The sequence below is a fragment of the Hoplias malabaricus genome, chromosome 1 (assembly GCF_029633855.1).
Source record: "Hoplias malabaricus isolate fHopMal1 chromosome 1, fHopMal1.hap1, whole genome shotgun sequence".
In the NCBI taxonomy this organism is placed as follows: Eukaryota; Metazoa; Chordata; class Actinopteri; order Characiformes; family Erythrinidae; genus Hoplias; species Hoplias malabaricus.
Window position 1 is genome coordinate 79502683 of NC_089800.1, and position 14207 is coordinate 79516889.

Sequence of the window (14207 nt, forward strand, 5' to 3'; positions counted from 1 at the left end):
GCTGTGGCCAGAAGCAGTAATGTGAAATACGGAGAAGGTATATAGATACAAACTGGAATCCACCTCATGTATGTTCCAGAATAAACTCCGGGCATTCAGAAAGATGAATGAGTGCCTTGTGAATACAGGCTCACAGACGCAGAAGCTGTATTTCATCCCAAAACCTGGACAAAGAGATCAGGTAAAACAGATTGGCCTAAATAAAATAAAAAAAAAAGCCTTGGAGAAGAAGACACTGGGTGTTGGTTGTCTTTGTGGACACATGGCAGCAGTGAGAGATCAGAGGAGTTCTGTTTTCGAGACCTGATATTTTACTGTATGATGCATTGATGAGGCGTTTTTCAGGTGCTGTCTAAAGCTAATTTACTCTGCTCTTCTGGGAAGATGCCTGAGTGTTGTTTGAGGACTTGACGGCAGGAACATTAGTGAGCTACTGATGCTGGAAGATTAGTTCTGGATCAAACATCTCCAACTACTCCCAGATGTATTGGACAGAGCTACAGTGAATAACTCCAAGGGGATATTTCTGCTGCTCTACAAGCCAGTGGAAGCTTTGTAACAGTGCCATGATACAACCACCTCCTTTTTTCTCCATGGGGGTCCTGACCTTTGAAGAAGAACAAAAAAAAAACAAAACATTAATGTAATTATAGAATTAAATAGAAAAGGCTGGTGCTCTGGCCTTTTGCCCAGTTAATCCAAGTAGGAAAAGAACAAAGGGGCTGCAGAAGTTGAATGAATACGAGGTACACCTTACACACATTGCTTACTCTCACTAACTGAGCACATAGAGACACTAAGCTCACCTGACCATTTACTGATATAAATCTGTCTAATTCTGAGTATAAACCCAAGCAGAGAGCTGAGGAGACGGAATGGAAAAGATTAGAAGACGACAAACTCTAACACTGGCAACACAGCACAAACAATTCTTGTGTGTATTTGTGTTTATATGTCTTTCATTTGACGAGCTGAAGCTTTCATAAACCGTGCATCGAGCCGGAGAACTAGAGAATCAACAACATCTGGATCAGCTGGATCAGTGATGAGCTCCCACACCGATGTTCCCACCTACATTTACATCTCCTGCTGTAATTACAGTAATTGTAGACCTAGGCCGTCTGACATCTCCTGTTTGCATTTCTAATTTAATCACCCTCTCGATGGGAGATCTAAATAAAAGACCTCAGGAGACGGCTTGGAGAGCGGAGGCCAGCTGCAGCGTGCCATCAACTTACGGTTGTGAAACTGTTTAGCTGCAGTCTTTGCGATCATTTTACAACAGCCACAACCTCAAACTCGCTCTCACTTGGCAGGAAAAGGGCTTTTAATCATTAATGGCTGCTGTCTTAAATATAGTGTATCAGCTTGAGCTAGTGTTGAATGTTTGCATGTCCCTTGACATTTTCAGACAGAATGGCTAAGCTGTTCCCTGAGCCTACATTGTTTAATCATTAGGTGCGTCATTAAAGGAACACTAGGTAGTATTTTTACCTTGAAATTGCAGTTTCAAATTCATTGTGAAGGTGTTTCACTCACCTGTAATAGGGAGAACAGAGCCTCTGTCATGGCTATTACAAAAAACTGCACTATGTCAATTTTGGAGGAGGGGAGGAATCATGGGATTGGCCTGGGTTTTTTTTTTTTTTTTAAGAGGTGTATCCCATTTCCTAAACTCTACAGCCACAGTGTCACAAAACATAGCCATCCACAACTTGACAGGCCTTTCATTCTCACTCTCAGCCCTCATTAGTAAACACTAGTGTGCTCATTATAGCACATCTGCAGGGATGTACTGTGCTGCAGCCAGCTGTTTCCAGCAAGCATAATCACTTCCAGGTCCTCTCCGGTATTCTCGTGGAGTGGAGGAGATGGAGATTGAAGGTTGGAAAGAAACAGAAAGAGGGAGTTGAAAAAGTTGGGAATACGTCCACATTCAGTCAATTAGAGAAACGAACACCAGCTTCGGCAGAAACTCCCTCGCTTCGCCGCTATGAATAGAACTCTGTTTCTCGTGCTCTGTTGAATTAACACATGATTCATTTGGGAGATGGACAGTGTCTCATGGTACAGCTGCTCCCTTTGTGGTGAATTCTGCACACAGATCTCCATGGTATTACTAAATTTCACAGATATTGCTGTAGCCTCAGCACTGTCCCTAGTGGCCACTATATTTATTGCTTCATCGCCTTCTCTGTTAAAAGTGTGATGTGTTGCTGGACAACAGAGCACATGAAGAGAAGTATATGAACATGAGGACTGTGTTTATCGATCCTCTGACCTCTCAGAAATCCATTCTGAATAAACCCTTGTGTGCTCACTCAGAAACAAACACAGTGCCTCCAACAGGACAGAAAGCCCAGTGATGGGAGAGCTCTGTTTCTATTGAACATGCACACGCAGAGACTCCTCTATTCACAATCAGTTTGAACTTAAAGACCATTGCACTGGATGTAGGCATTTTTCTCAGCATGGTTGCGTGAAGACTTTTGTCCGATTTTTGTTACAGGTATTTCCAAACAAACTATTCTTCTTTTAAAAATTGGCTCCATAACAATGTTGGTTGTCTATGTTTTGCTCCATGTATTTAAATAGTTATATGTGTTGAATCAGAAATATTTTATTGATCCCAGATGCAAATTTTAGTAATTACAGTTGCAAATGTTTATGTAACTGTTTATTAAGATAAAAACTAATAATAATACTTAAAAAAAATACATTTTAAGTTAAAATTATTGCACCTCTGAATTAAGGCACACATAATTAAGAGAAATGAATTACATTATTGTTGTTATTACACATATAAGCAGTATTATTTGGTATTGAGTATTGCACGGATGAACTGTAGTGTCACACATTGAGGGAGGGGTTATAGAGCTTGATGGCCACAGGTAAAAATGACCTCCTGTGGCGCTCCGTGGTGCATTTCAGTGAAATGAGTCTTGCACTGTGTCGTAGAGTGGGTGGAAGCCATTGTCCATAATGACCTGCAGCTTAGATAGCATCCTCCTCCATAACACTGCCATCAGTCAAGTTTTATAGATTTGATTTAATACGTGTTACGAGGGGATGGGGAATATTTTTTGTTACTGTAATAAATTACATCACAACACACTTTTTCTCAGAGGAGTGTGATGTGGGTTTTTAAAACCTCTGAACATCGGAAGGGAACGTTATGAAGAGAGCGGTATTAGTGCTGTTTAATTAGATTAGTGCCATATGTGAATTGTGTTTGAACTAGTCTAAGGGGCTCCATTCAACAGTCTACAACGGCACTGTCATCAAATTACCCCTATTAATTAGTCAATGAGAATGATTCAGACATGTAGCTGTTGCTTGTTATGTCAGTTGTTGAGGTACGTGAAAAACGGTTTCACAACACCAGCTGTAAACGAATTACCCTGAGATAAGACAGTGACTCTTTGCCTCCACCCTTTTGGAACTTAAAGTACAAGTGGCAGAACCTTCCTGAGCTAATCGTCCGAATCCTTGCCAATAATCAGCACCAGTGGCTAGTAAAAATACTCTTCTATTTTCCACCAGAGCGCATGGCTGATATCCCCTCTCTGGGTGTTTAACATAAATGAAAGACAAACATTAACAGAACCCACAAAGGGAGAATGCAGCCCGTAGTCAGGTAAAAGTCTCTGTGCCTGGTAATGATTCTTGAATGCTATGGTCATGCTAGTGCGTACATGCTGCTGTAAATGTGTCAGCAAACCCCAGACCATCAAAATCAACCCGGTCTCACACTCACTCGTGATATAGTCACATATATATGAGACTGCAATTCATGACATAGTCGCATATTTTCGACTTTTTATGCGACAATATCACAATCATAAGTGAATGGGTAATTACCATAGAAACACTATACGACAGTAACACGAAAACTCTTCCTCATTACAGGCGTCATTACTCATAACATAGAAAAGGCATGATTAGAATTACACATTATTGGTTATTATTCCAACAAAGGCATAAAGTATTTTATTATAATATTTCTCCTAAGCAATATTTATTATTGGTGTCCTACTTTAGCTTTAACTCTAACGAGAACATTTCTTTTACTTAACGTTATTTTGACTAATATTCAAAAGGTTAATACTGAAAAGGACATTTCTCTAGCCGTTATATGCTTCGATGTTTTAGCAAATAATGAATTAGTAATGTTATATTTTCCATAAATAAAAATAAGACTGGTATTAACAGATGGTAATGACACCTGTAATGAGGAAGTCTTTTCATGTTACTGTCGCATAACATGGGGCACTCATATGAGGGTTTGTATGGTAATTACCCATTCACTTACGATTGTGATATTGTCGCATAAAATGTAGAAAATATGTGACTATGTCATGAGTAGGTGTGAGACCGGGTTGTCAAAATGGCTGCCCCTGAAGTTCCCTAAGAGCCTGTGTCCATTTGAATCCTTTAGTGATGCAAGCTCTCCTCAGAAATATATCCTGGACGATGAATACGTTGCTGGCCGCTTTGACTTGAAAGTTAACAAGTGAAGTGTGTTCGCCAACGGACATATTACGTTTCTAGTAAGAAATCAAAGATGACAGGTTTGAACATGTTATGGTGTATTCAGTTTGTAGTTTATCTGAGTCTCTGAGAAGATGTAGCACTCACGTTATTTCATAAATCAGTGAAAAGCTTTTAAAAGATCCATTTCACAAGCCAAGGAATAAGTTTCCAGTGTGGAACCTGCGTTGATGAACTAAAATGTGCTGGCTAAAGTGTACACTGTTGCTAACTTGGCAGGCGTTTTTCGTATCAACTTCATGACTAAGACATTGAGAAAGTGATAAATCCCAAAACTATTTACTGTTGTTTTTAGGGGAACGTTATAAACTCCATGTTTCCTCCCAGTTTTGATTTTAGCGACAGCTAGCTTGTGCAATATCCTGTCATTAAACCAGGGGAGGGAAAACATCCTGCTGTTGTAACCCTGCTGATTTAAGAGTGCACAAGTTTGAACAGCTCAGGCAGATTCATGTGCAGCGCAGCTGACCTGGGACAATCCACTGGTCATAAAAGTATTTAAATGTAGTTAAAACCGAACTTGTCTCAAAGACTGTGCAAGAGAAAATGTTAAGTGTCACTGATTGGTGCATTGCTCGTGGTTAGAGAACTTTAGGCTGAGCCACTGTGTCTTGCTGTGATCAGTTCTCTATGTTTAAGCTCTGGCAGATTTTTTTTCACTTCCGGTTTAGTGACTAAAAGCAGAGGTTGCGTCATTTAGGCAAAAGGTGTTGTAAGCTTGTTCTTCCTGTGTTAAGGCCACGAGGGTGAATGTGAACAGCTGCATGATCTGAAAATTTACTTCATCATTATGACAAGGGTGAAATAACTAAAGTGTGTAGCTTACATTTTTCTGTCTCTATCTCATTGTCTCTCTAAGGACTCTTTGTGGACAGATTAGGGAGAGATAAAGGGTCTTTGTTCAGAGGGCGAAGGCAAAAGACAGAGGGGGAGGGAGAGTGAGTCCAGTAGAGCGGTGGCCGGTCCTCTGTTGGGTTTTGTTTGTGTCTGTTACCATGGTGGTGACTGCCCTGTGACAGCTAGAGGAAGCTGTTGCCAGCGTGTCTGTGGTGGGGAGGGCAGTAGATAGTGGACGGGCATGGACAAGCGCTCCCAGAGCCAAAGGGAACACCGTGTCCACTGAAACGACCCAAAAATCAGTTCACCCGTTGAGTCAGTCTGCTCAAAATGACCATGGGCCTGTTCTCACATTGAGCTTTCCTTATGTGGCCTGTCCTATATGAAGGAATGCTACCATATAAGGATACATGGGAGAAAGATACTAACAGTGCGATAAAAATCCTTAAATATTAATATGTAAATAAAGGTATTCGAGATTGCACCGAAGTAACACCATATCTGTTATCGTTAAATGGACGTATTTAATGCTTTGAGACATATGCTTTGTAAATGTATTCTTACAGACATCTTTACTAGTAATTTTAAGTTTTGAAAAGGAAATATTTATTGCACAGTACTGAATTTTAATAAAACATATGTGACCCACTTTGGTCAAAACCCCACAAAAGCTACAGCAACGTTTTCCCCCGTCTAAACAGCCCAGTGGAGAACTGCCTGATCTGGTTCATTTAAATGATAATGAGCCGCTCGCTGTTCACCCCGACCCTGAGCTCACAGCAGTGAGGAGCGAGGAGCAGAAGCTTTTCGAGTTTTCACTCGGTTCTCTTTCTTCTCCGTTCCCAATTTCTCCGTTTTTACTCAGTGCTCTCATTTCTTCTTGTGTCTGTTTTGCTGCATTTAACCTCGTCTTTGTGCTCTCACATAAACGCGGGTCCAGCGCTGTGATTGGACAGATTCGGACAAGGGGGCGGGACAGCTCTAAAAATCTTGGCATCAGAAGCAGAGCAGAATCAGAATGGCTCGTTTTACCTCATGTTTTCTGACTTGGACAGACCACAGAAAACTGACAGGGTGGTCTTGTTTCACAGTGTGTTGGTTTGTGGGCTCCACATTATGCACACATGCACTGAGCAAGTGTTTCTAGAGTCTTTTGGATCCATTCTATGAAACTGAATTACTTGGTTAAGAAAGAGTAATAGTTTAAACTCTCTGTAATGACAGAAGTGTGACATTAATCCTGAATAAACACATCCTGCGCTGAGGACATGGAGGAGTGTTCATTGTTAAAGCTTGTTGACTATAATGCAATTTGCAGGCACCAATTTACTTGGTATGTTCCAGTACTTGCAGAGTTGCTTTTTTTTCCAGTGACTGCTGACTCTGCTCTCCTACAAATGTGTGTGTGAATGAGTGAACAAAAACCTGTAAGAGACTGAATAAAAAAGTGACACAAGGTTTGAACAGAAAGTTTAATTAGAAAAACAATTAAAATAGTGCTTCAAAATAGGCCAGACCGTAATTCCTTTCTTCTATAGCAGGTTACAGTACATTCTCCACAGTAAAATCTCCACGGCTGGTTTCCTGGACATTGATTAAGTTAAATTTAGGCTTAATCTAGGCCTGGGAAACAAACCCTCAAACAGGTTTGTTAAAAAACCCAAAGGTCGTGGTTATGTTACTGTTTCCTTTGGTTTAGTTAAAAATGCAGTTGAATGCGTCCTAATTCCTCCTTTCCAGGCAAATGTGGTTTGTAGAGAGAGAGAGAGAGAGAATCTGCAAATACAGAACCAAACAGAAAGCACAGGCAATGTAAATAACACGTTATCAGCAGGGATTGACAGGGTGTGCACGGGATAAAAAGCACTGCTAAGAACAAGGGCTGCTTTTTCTGGACGCTAGACTTGAACTGCAGCACTGGTAGGAATTATCCACTTAAAATAGTTCACCATAGGACTAAACAACATACTTACGTTGGTGAAGATCTATTTGAATGTGTGGCTCTCGGTGCCTCCACGTCCAAATCCTGAGAGAGAAAGAAAGAGAGAGAGAGGGAATGAGCTCACATCAAATAGTTTTCAGCTCAGTGGCAGCTGACCCACAACAGCGGAAACCCAGATGTACCATTTTCTGACTCTAATCTCCTTCGTTTTGAAAAGGAGAACTTGTGGAAGCAATGTTAACGTTGTGTTTTCAACCTTTTGTCAGAGGTTGTGAGACTCCTACAGTTTACATTGCATTGTCTGAGTTTGAGACTGTTCCATTACACTTTGTCCTCACTGCAAGAGATGGGAGGGAAAGACATGGCACAGTGGTGCTTTGCGATGCTTCACTGCCCTGTATTAGCAAGAATAGAGCCACTGTTGTTGCTAATCTGGGCTGCCGTTGCTCATTTTGGAGGCGTGGAGTAGACCACCTCATACTCCCTGCCTTATTTCAGAACAGTGCTGTAAATGTAAATTACACTCTGCAACTGTAGGGGGAGCCCATGAGCAAATAAGCCTAATCGTATCTGCTGTTTCAATGGGATGTCTGTCAAAATAAATCATGTAGCATCGCACACTGACAGTCGCAGACAGCGAAGACATTTGCTCATGTCTCTTGCTGAGAGGACACGGTGTAACGGGTTAATTATGCCACAACAACTAATAACAACCTTGACCCTAGAGTGCCGTAGCATGTCTAATTTACAACACCGTCGCATTAAAGGTTGACTCACCTTTGGGCCCGAAGAGCGCAGAGTAGCAGGGGTTGTTACAGTACGGCTTTCCCTCATGCTGCGAAACAAAACACATCGTTGCGTTTACAGATTTGAAAGAATAATGGCGCAGGGCTAATCCACGCCCCTCCTCAAGAAAAACATACAGCTACTGCAGCTCCAGACATTGTTTTGACTGCGGCCTCAACAGCAAAGTCAACATCGGTCGGTTGAGTCTTAGTATAATGTTACTGCTCTCATGTAGTCATTCAACAGGGAGATGGCTTTACCTCTGCATGAGAGCCGGGGGACAAAGTCTTGTTGCATTTCTCACACTTCAGGCAGGGTCTGTGCCAGTCTTTACCTAGAGACGTCACTCTCTCCGCTGAAATATAAAGAAAAGAGTTGTATAGTTCATATAATATAAATGTATAGTCGTAAAAAAACTCTTTTGTATTGATTCAAAAGCACTGAGTCTGCTGTACTATTAACCTACAGCTACTGTAATAAAAAAAATTAAATTAAGTTACAGTTAAAGTTACCAAGGTATGGGTTTTTTTATTCTGGCATTCCATATAATTATCTCACACACTACCGCTCTACTGCTGCTTTTCTGAACTGTGACCTGTCTTCTGATCAGATGAGATCAGTGCAGTGCTGTTTCCTCCCTTGGACACACGAGTCGAGAGGGATTAGGTGGGTGTGTTTGTGCAGCCAGAGTCCCCGGGACATACCCTCAGGAATTTCAGACCCAGCCTCCTTCTTGTAAATCCAAAGAAAGCCTTTATCTGCTGCATGCATAAGAGCGTCTCAGCGATTCTCGTAAACAACCAGGACTGAAAACCTTGCACCAAGGGACTTTTTTTTCTTTTCTACTAAATTAGAAGCTTGTGAATGTTTCTGCAGCAGAGATGTTTCCAGGGAGTTTTTTTGGACAGGATTCTACATCCCCTGGAAACCAAATGCTGTCTGTAATTGGGACAGAACCTAGAAGATGCTGGCGAATTATGACTCCCATAAAGAGAGAGTAGATGTCAAGCTTTGCATTTGAGATTACAAGATTTTCAAAGGAGTTGTCGAAAAATAAAGTGCAGATCCAGTTCAGAGTCGCTGTCGTACATATTTGTGCTTTGGGGACACTCAAGGCCACACATGTTTATTGTGATGTCCTCTACAATTTAATGGTGGTGATGGTCCGTACAGATGTTGCACTGAGCGTCAGAGCCTGGTTTTCTCCCAGTGACGCAAACCAAGTGAAGCACAAATACACCACGCCATGAAAAGTTCTGAGCTGAGAGAAAAGAGACAAAGGAAAAGGATTTCATTTCATTTCCTCAAAAATACTGTGGTGGTCACCAACCATCTACTACATACTTTTTGCCAAGTTTCCATGACTGTTAAATGAAAATACTGAACGGACTGATTAGACTCCTTTGACAGATTAGCGATTTATTTAGAGGGTGACGCTATCTTTAATGCTTTCCTTTTTTTTTGCAAGTCTCACTTCTCATTGTTGGTGCTCAACTGAATTCCTGATTGTCTTGAAGGAGTGTAAAATAGAGAAAGGTTTCACGTGTGGAAACTGCAAACACTGAAGCAAACAATCTGCAACTCTATTCTTGTGCTTTGATTATACTCAAATGTCCTGGCTTCCTCCAGCGAATTTCCTGTGTTTAACTGACTAAAAGCCTCCATCAGACATAGTCAGGTTAGCTGCCATACTACTGTGGTCACTGGGAGTGCTCCAGATGCTACACAGCAGTGTCCACCGTATTGAATTAACACCCACAACCTATCGATTTAACACCTAAAGTTTGGAATTAACGATTGCGAAATGAACATGATTTGAATGATTTCAGCGCAGTGTAAGAGGGAATCTGCTGTGTGCAGGGATTGTTCTCCTTTCTCTCTAACCGCCCTTGCTGATGTAGTGGTGGGAGGAAAGTGCGAGGGATGTTGGATTCTTGGTTTTGTTGTTTTTTTATTGTTTTGCATAGTGCTCAGAGCTCCGTCAGGAAAGCAGCGGTAGTGTGATTGCTTCCATCTGACTATTAGAGCCCCAGTGAGTGTGATGAGAGTCTTTAATCGTCGATGAGGAGGTTATTTAGCTCAGGGAACAGAAAGTACAGCACTACAAATGCATGAAGACAAATAAATTCGGTGGAATTGATTGTGATAGATGCACATTCCAGGTTTGGAGAGGTTTTGGTTTGCTTGGCCACCCTCCATCCAGCATGTAAACACATCCCACATCATTTGGAGTCCAGGTGTGTTTTTGCTACCTCCCGTACGGAGTGAGCTGGAGGACGTGTGTTCGTTCTAACCAACACAAATCAGAGATATGGGCTATAACACTTTGAGCGAGCTCTGACTCGACTGATAAGACTGAAACTCAGCCATTAAACAAACAAACAAAAAAAGAATGACCCATTCTTGTTTACGTTAAGGGAAAACAACCAGGAGCGTTTAGTTTGGCACCGAGAGATGAGTAAATCTGCAGGGAGGGAAAAGCCTAACAGAGAAGATCCATTCATCCCATTGACAGGACAGTGACCTGGAGCCCAGACTTACAGTAAAGAGAGAGAAAGAGAGAGACAGATGTCTTCGCACTCTAGCATTGAGGGCTCTGTAACTCTGTAAGTCCACGTGCTCTACTCTGACCCATCTTGCACTTCCCAGACCTAGGCCTTTCATTCTTCAGTCTCTTATATGTGTATGATTTATTATCATCATAAACATCATTGTGAAACTGTCGGAAGGAAGCACTTTTAACTCAATCTCTTTAACTTTTTATCCTCGTGTTCTTGGTGGAGAACATCTGAAAATGGTATTAGATACTGTTTAGGCAACAATCACGGCAAGCTTACAGTCTGAGACTCTTAGAGAGGGTGCGCTGTAAGACCTTTTCCACATAAATACACCTCATCAGTGTTTCCTGCTACAATGCAGCTCCTCAGTTCTGCTCGTGTGTTTACACTTATAGAGCATGCAGCAACATATTTATCTGAACTTGATTAAAAATGTGCGTTTGTACTTAAATTACTTTTACACACACAGTTCCCCCAACAGCATAGTTTCCAAATGAATAAAATATCTCAACAGTTATTGCCAGAAAGCTTGTGAACTATAACTTATTGCTTGTTCATATGCATCGAGTGCCCTGTGAAACAACACTGAAGCATGTCCTGAACAGCAGCCACCTTCAAAGCTTTAAATACGTTTAAAGTCTCTTTAAAGTAAACATCAGGTCAGCTTTAAGGTGTTTATTAACAGAAGTTTCAGTTCTTTCAGTACAGCGAAAGCAGGAAGTGAGTTCAAATGCACAAAGCACATGTCTTATCTCTGCATACTTCCTTGACACTCCCTTGTAATGCAGCGCAAACACTGCTGGAATGTCTTTCATCATCATCATCATCATCATCGTAACTTACTCTAGCACCAATGCATTGTAATGTACCCTTTTTAAGTGCCTCTTTACTTTCTCAAAGGTTATTGTTTTCAGTCAAATTTCTGGGAAGTAAAAGCTTGTTTTCTTACCAAAGTACACTTCCTTGGTGCATCTGGGACACTTGGGCATGGTGGCAGATTTGCAGTTATGTTTCTTTTCAGATGAAATCCCGTTGAGGACACACAGAGGAGCGGGGTGCAGCAGCAGTGTCCACCTGCTTTATACCGCTGAGGAAGAGGAGGAGGAACAGTCTGGGTGTGCACTCTTTCAGAGTGTGTGTGTGTGTGTGTGTATGTTTTTATACATTTGTGAGGACCAGATGTTCTTGCAAGGATAGGATTATCTCATTTTGGTACTTTAAAGCTAAAGTTTTAGAAAGTTTAGAAAGAGTAATTTACATTGTGTTACTGAAGTTAAAGTTAGTGTTAGGTGTTGGTGCAGCGTTTATTGGCTACAGTAATTATTAAGTCTATGGAAGGTCCTCACAAGTTTAGCTAAACCAGCTTGTGTGTGTGTGTATTTAACCCCTTGTGGGGCCTAAATATTCAAATTATGATTACTGTATCATATGAAAATTTTGGAAATGTGGGGACATTATTGTTACAAGAGATGTGATATACACAAATAAACAAATAATTCTATCCACTGACCATGATACACTTTGTTATTCTACTATTACACTGTGTCCACACACTATCCACTCTATTAGAAACACCAGCCTCTATTAGAAACACCTGGTCCAGTGACAGTGGCTCATCTTTCGATGCACAGTGTGTGTTGGTCATCCTCTAGTCCTTCATCGGTGACACAGGACGTTGTCGGCTATATTTTGAGGGTTTGAGGACAGTGTTTCTTTTGAAATGAAGGGTATTAATAATGAGTTTGTCATTTTGCTTCATTAACAACCTGAGAAGGATGGCTGAGTTCATTCATCTATGACAACAACAGTGAGATCAGGTGATGAATGTTTAGTTCTGGGTCACAAACTCCTCTCCAGCTCATTCCCGATGAACGGGATGAGCTCCATTACTCTAAAGTATAATGTTACACTGCTCTACCCTCCCATGCTTGGAGTCTTATACCTTGCCCCTGCAGGACATTTAGTGTGAGATCACATGCTCATGTGCAGCTGCTATGTGTCAAAATGCTTGTGGCATAAAAGACTTAAAAGTAATAGTTAAGATCATTCTGAGGCATTTTTAATGCTGCACATGCTGCAGTGAAGTAAGTAGAGTTAATATTGCTTTCGCTTCCCTAGAGAACAGATGAGCTCTCTTTAGTGTTTGTGGCCTGTAATCTCTGTGGAATTTATTTACAGACATTTACAGCCCATTGACTCCTTGGTAAGTTGAAATCCCCAGAATTAACAGCACTCCTCTTGAGTTTTTATGAGGCCACTCTTGTTTATATATATGAATTTAGCAATAAATACACTATTTTTCAGTGTTTTTAACATGTTAACAGCTCCTTCAAGTTGTCCTTGTGCAAATAAATGTGGAAACAACCCAATAAACAGGTATCCAGCTCTTGATAATAGGCCCAAATGATCATAAGCACATTCACACTGGAGGACAGAATGATTCAGAGAGTTGAATTACACACAGGACTTTATTCCATTGGTGAATAGGCATGTGGAGTTTAAAGAGTTCTCTTTGTTTATAGGCTGATTAATGTTTTGAGGGACATTAATGAGTTTTGTGACCACTAAAATAGACTGGAATGAGGGATGAATCACGAAGTGTGACGTTCATGAGATCTGAGTGAGAATAGTCAGGTCGTGGAGCATTAAGGAGGTATGGTTTTTAAAGCAACAAATGAATGCAGTTTAATGAGATATACCTTGCCTGTCTTTATTTTGTGTGTGTGCGCTCCTGTGCATATTGTTTTCTATTTGCGTGATCGCTTTGCATAAGATAAATATTCCTATGAACATCCACAGACTTCTGTATCATTGACTCATCCCAGAAAAGTTAACCAAACACACTATGGCAACCACTTGTTTCTCATGCACTGTAATGTATGCAAACAGAAAACACACAGACACACACACACTGTGAAGATTAATAAACTTCATTTATAAGTGAACGCACACCCTGAAATATCTGTTGCTGCGTGCTACCTGAGTACAATTTTTTTCCCTTTTATTGTTTTATTGAATTGTAACAATTATTCACTGCTGAGTAATGTGGTCAAGCTGATGTGGAGTTTCTCCACCCGGATGAAAACATTGAAAAAAAAAAAAACAGTGGAAAAACAAGTGCTGGTGCTTCCCTTATTCATTTGCATTTACATCTGGTGCGATCTGCTAATCATTAAATATTACACTCTGAATTTCTACAGTGAATAAGTAATACTCAGAGACACCACAGGGGATGATTATAACATTAATTTATGTCCTTTAGTGGATGACTATTTGCCAAACGAATCATTTGAGCATCTATAATAATAATAATACTGTAGATAATAATTTAACAACATCGTCAGTCCAGGGGCTCTTAAACACTCCAGCAGCACTGCTGTGTCTGATCCACTCACACTAGCACAACACACACTAACACACCACCACCAAGTCAGTGTCACTGCAGCGCTGAGGATGATCCACCACCCAAATATTTGCCTGCCTGCTTGGGTGGTTGTCCTATGGAGGTCATGAGCATTGAAGAATAGGGTGAA

The 14207-nt window shown here is 40.9% G+C and overlaps 1 protein-coding gene across 1 annotated transcript; it reads right to left on the reverse strand.

Annotated features, from left to right (window-relative positions):
- Nucleotides 1–6851: 6851 nt before the first annotated feature.
- crip1 (cysteine-rich protein 1) lies at nucleotides 6852–11760 on the reverse strand. Its single transcript, XM_066684561.1, has 5 exons — nucleotides 11624–11760; nucleotides 8377–8471; nucleotides 8108–8165; nucleotides 7362–7414; nucleotides 6852–7164 (listed from the first exon to the last, which is right to left on the reverse strand). Exons 1-4 carry the CDS (start codon nucleotides 11661–11663, stop codon nucleotides 7374–7376), a joined length of 234 nt encoding a protein of 77 aa, XP_066540658.1. The 5' UTR covers nucleotides 11664–11760; the 3' UTR covers nucleotides 6852–7164; nucleotides 7362–7373.
- Between the last annotated feature and the right edge of the window lie 2447 nt (nucleotides 11761–14207).

Excerpts from the sequence above, each read along its gene's own strand:
- crip1 (XM_066684561.1), bottom strand. The coding sequence starts at position 11,663 with ATGCCCAAGTGTCCCAGATGCACCAAGGAAGTGTACTTTG. Across the intron at positions 8,472-11,623 it reads CACCAAGGAAGTGTACTTTG|CGGAGAGAGTGACGTCTCTA; the intron begins GTAAGAAAACAA and ends TTTATATTTCAG. Across the intron at positions 7,415-8,107 it reads TGCGCTCTTCGGGCCCAAAG|GATTTGGACGTGGAGGCACC; the intron begins GTGAGTCAACCT and ends TTTCTCTCTCAG.